This window comes from Chondrus crispus, genomic scaffold (genome assembly GCF_000350225.1).
Source record: "Chondrus crispus Stackhouse genomic scaffold, scaffold_115, whole genome shotgun sequence".
In the NCBI taxonomy this organism is placed as follows: domain Eukaryota; phylum Rhodophyta; class Florideophyceae; order Gigartinales; family Gigartinaceae; genus Chondrus; species Chondrus crispus.
The window spans coordinates 233,787-236,945 of record NW_005178978.1 but is presented as its reverse complement, the minus strand read 5'-3'; the positions used below and the strand labels follow the sequence as shown (position 1 = coordinate 236,945).

Genomic DNA, 3,159 nt, shown 5'->3' with positions numbered 1-3,159 from the left:
TTCCCCCAAAAATCAGACACTTGGGAGGGTCCGACCCGGAGGGACGACCCGGAGGGACGGAGGGACCGGAGGGAATGTTCATTACGAAAGGGCAATTTGGCTGGGGTTCATTCTACGGTCAGGGATCCGTCGAACAGCCAGCTGTCGAGTACGGCATGGACGTCTCCGATACCTTGCTTCTTCAGTGCGGAGAAGTCCTGCAAGGTGGCTTCGACACCCGCTTCGGACAATTGATCCTGCACATTCATCAGGGTCTGACTCACCTGATTGCGAGACAGCTTGTCGGCCTTTGTCAACAACACATGCAGTTCAGCCTGCCCTTGCTGCTGTAGTTCGATCAGTTGCCAGTCGCTATCAGTCAGCGGGTGGCGAATATCCATGACCAGTATCAGGCCTCGCAGACTGGATCTCGATATCAGGTAACGTGTCATGGCGGAGGGAGCGGGATGAGGGCGGGGCATCTATCTGCAGCAGTTGTGTGTGTAAGGTCTGTGCGGTATGTGGGGGGAGGGCGGGGATACTTGTCCTCCAGCTGTTGACGGTTGGAGGGGTAGTTAGTATTCCGAAAAAATGCACGTGAATGAAGTTGCATTTTTTGGGAAGCGCTGGTGGGGGTGGGCCACGTCATAGATGCCGTGCATTTGACCAATCATACTGTGTACAGCTAAAAAACAATGTGGATCACAGCAATGTGGGTCACAGCAATGTGGATCACAGCAATGAACAATTTTCGCTTCAGGCTGGAGAAACAGAAGGACTCAAGAGGAGCCAGCTGCACCTTTAATTACAACTGGAAACAACTGGATGGTGTGACATGCTCTATAGAGCGGACTGTCATGAGGGTAGAAAACGGGCTCTTGTCGGGTGTAGGGGACAGAAAGGGCTTCCGAGGTGATCTGCAAAGTATTGATTCCGAAAGCAAGCTTCAGTGCAGCACCTGCGAAACTGCAGCGAATGCCCGGCGTCAATGGTGGTTTCAAGCGAACACTCCTGGATCGTGAGCCCCGGCAGCATGTTGCAATCGGGCCCGACACGTATTACAAACATGCATTTGCACAGGGATAGTACTACGCTGGTGGACAAAGTGTCTCACAGCTCCCTCCCCTGGATGGTGAAGATCCGAGCTCCTTCGATGAACCGCAACAATTTACTTGCTCTGGCCGAGAAGAAACACCGTTATTATTCGTTGGCTACGTATTCTGTAGATCCTTACTCAGTTGCAACCGATTTGTTGACAAGCACAACACATTACGGAGGCGCGAAGGATCAAATATACGATACGACAACCATTGTGCTGTCCGTTTAATATATTGCGTCTCTGGTTACTCACCTAAGCAGTGTGCTGCACGTCAGAAGTTTCCACATATGAGTTGAAGTAAAACCCGACGTCCAAAACTTCTTCCACGATCACCTCTGTTGACCGTTGCTCGGCTGCAAGCACGCTGTTCACTCCATATGTCCAAAAGTGATGGTCCTCGAATGTTGTGTCGTAGTTACATGCCACATATCCGCTCAGCGTTGCACGGTAAGCCACCCTCACTTTCATAGTCCCGCGTGAGGCCCGGATAGTCGAGAACACATACTCCCCGGGCTCCAGTTCAACCTGCACACCGGAACTCAACCCGACCACAATCGTCTGCGCCTCAGACCCGCCCTCCCCCCAACCGGATTCAAACGACAGGCTTGTCGACCCTCCGACGCCGCCGATGCCCTCAAATTTTACTTCGTACTTGATCGTCTGTCCACAACGTCACCGACCCAGACTGCTCCCAACTGGATGTTACTGTGTTCCTCACCTCTTGTCTTGCGGAGACATCAAATGTGGCCGTCTGCGACGACGTATTGTTAAACGGCGTCGTCGAAACAATCACAGGTTCGACCGTTTTTTCAATCACCTCGGCACTGACCGGCTGTATCGTCGTCGTCACCTGCTGCCAGTCGTACGTTGTGTACAAATCATCCCACGGGGTCGGGCTCCGCAGATACGCGTCACTGGGCTCCCGTCCTTTGTACGCACCGACAGCTTGCTTGACCGACACCTCGCCTAGCCCGAAAGTGGCAATCTCAGTGTCCGAGATGACGTGAATCTCGCTGCCGAAGGCGGAGGCGCTGCTGGGTGTGCTATCATCTCCGGAAGCAGTGATCGAGACTTCAGTTCCCCCGTCCTGGCGACCGGAGGTTTCGACAGGAAAAGGGGGGTGTGGAAAGGAAGAAAAAAAGGAACACAGGCTCTCTTCGAGAATCACGCGGGCAGGCTAGACGCCCGGGATAAGACTTTTAGCAAGCAAAATGCCAGCAAAACAACAAAGAAAAAACCAAAGAGCCTGCAAAGGAAAAAGGGAAAAAACTGGCGGCAAGCCTCTAAAACTTGAGTGTCTTGGGCTTCTCCCAGGTGAAGTCGGGGTCATCGCGTCCAAAGTGTCCGTAGGCGGCGGTCTTGGAGTAGATGGGGCGGAGCAGGTTGAGCTCGCGGATGATGTGCCCCGGGCGGAGATCAAAGTTGGCCTTGACGATATCGGTGATCTCGGCGTCGGACTTGGAGCCCGTGCCGTAGGTATCAACAAAGATGGAGAGCGGCTCGGCGATACCGATGCCGTACGAGACTTGGACAAGGCAGCGGTCGGCGAGGCCTGCGGCAACGACCGACTTGGCGATCCAGCGGCCTGCGTAGGCGGCGGAGCGGTCGACCTTGGTGGGGTGCTTTCTGGAGAAGGCGCCGCCGCCGTGGGCGCCCCAGCCGCCGTACGTTTCGATGCTGATCTTGCGTCTGGTGAGGCCGGCATCGCCATCCGAGCCGCCGATGACGAAGCGGCCCGACGGGTTGAGGTGGTCACCATCTACCAAGATCGTGCGGTCGTCCAGATACTTGTCCGGGATGACCTTCTTGATGACCTTCTCCATGAGGTCTGTGGCGATCCATTGGCCTACAAGTGGGAAGGTTCGGAACTCTGTGCAGGAGTACACCGTTTGGTCCCAGTATTCCAGACAACGACAACCAAGCGCGAGATCAAGGGTGGTGATTCTGGAGTCGGAATACTTGTCCTCCAGCTGTTGACAGCTGGAGGAAAAGTATTCCGACAAAAATGCAAAGTCATTCCCTGACATCAGGAATGAAATTTCTTTTTTTGGGGAAGTATTGGCACCGCCAGTATGACGAGA

The 3,159-nt window shown here is 54.3% G+C and overlaps 1 protein-coding gene across 1 annotated transcript; it reads right to left on the bottom strand.

The window, feature by feature from the left end:
* Positions 1–2,361: 2,361 nt before the first annotated feature.
* Positions 2,362–3,105, bottom strand: CHC_T00001840001 (hypothetical protein). The gene has a single exon (XM_005712739.1). The coding sequence runs from the start codon at positions 3,103–3,105 to the stop codon at positions 2,362–2,364; it is 744 nt and encodes a 247-aa protein (XP_005712796.1).
* Positions 3,106–3,159: the final 54 nt, after the last annotated feature.

Coding starts and splice junctions, on each gene's coding strand:
- CHC_T00001840001 (XM_005712739.1), bottom strand. CDS start 3,105: ATGTCAGGGAATGACTTTGCATTTTTGTCGGAATACTTTTCCTCCAGC.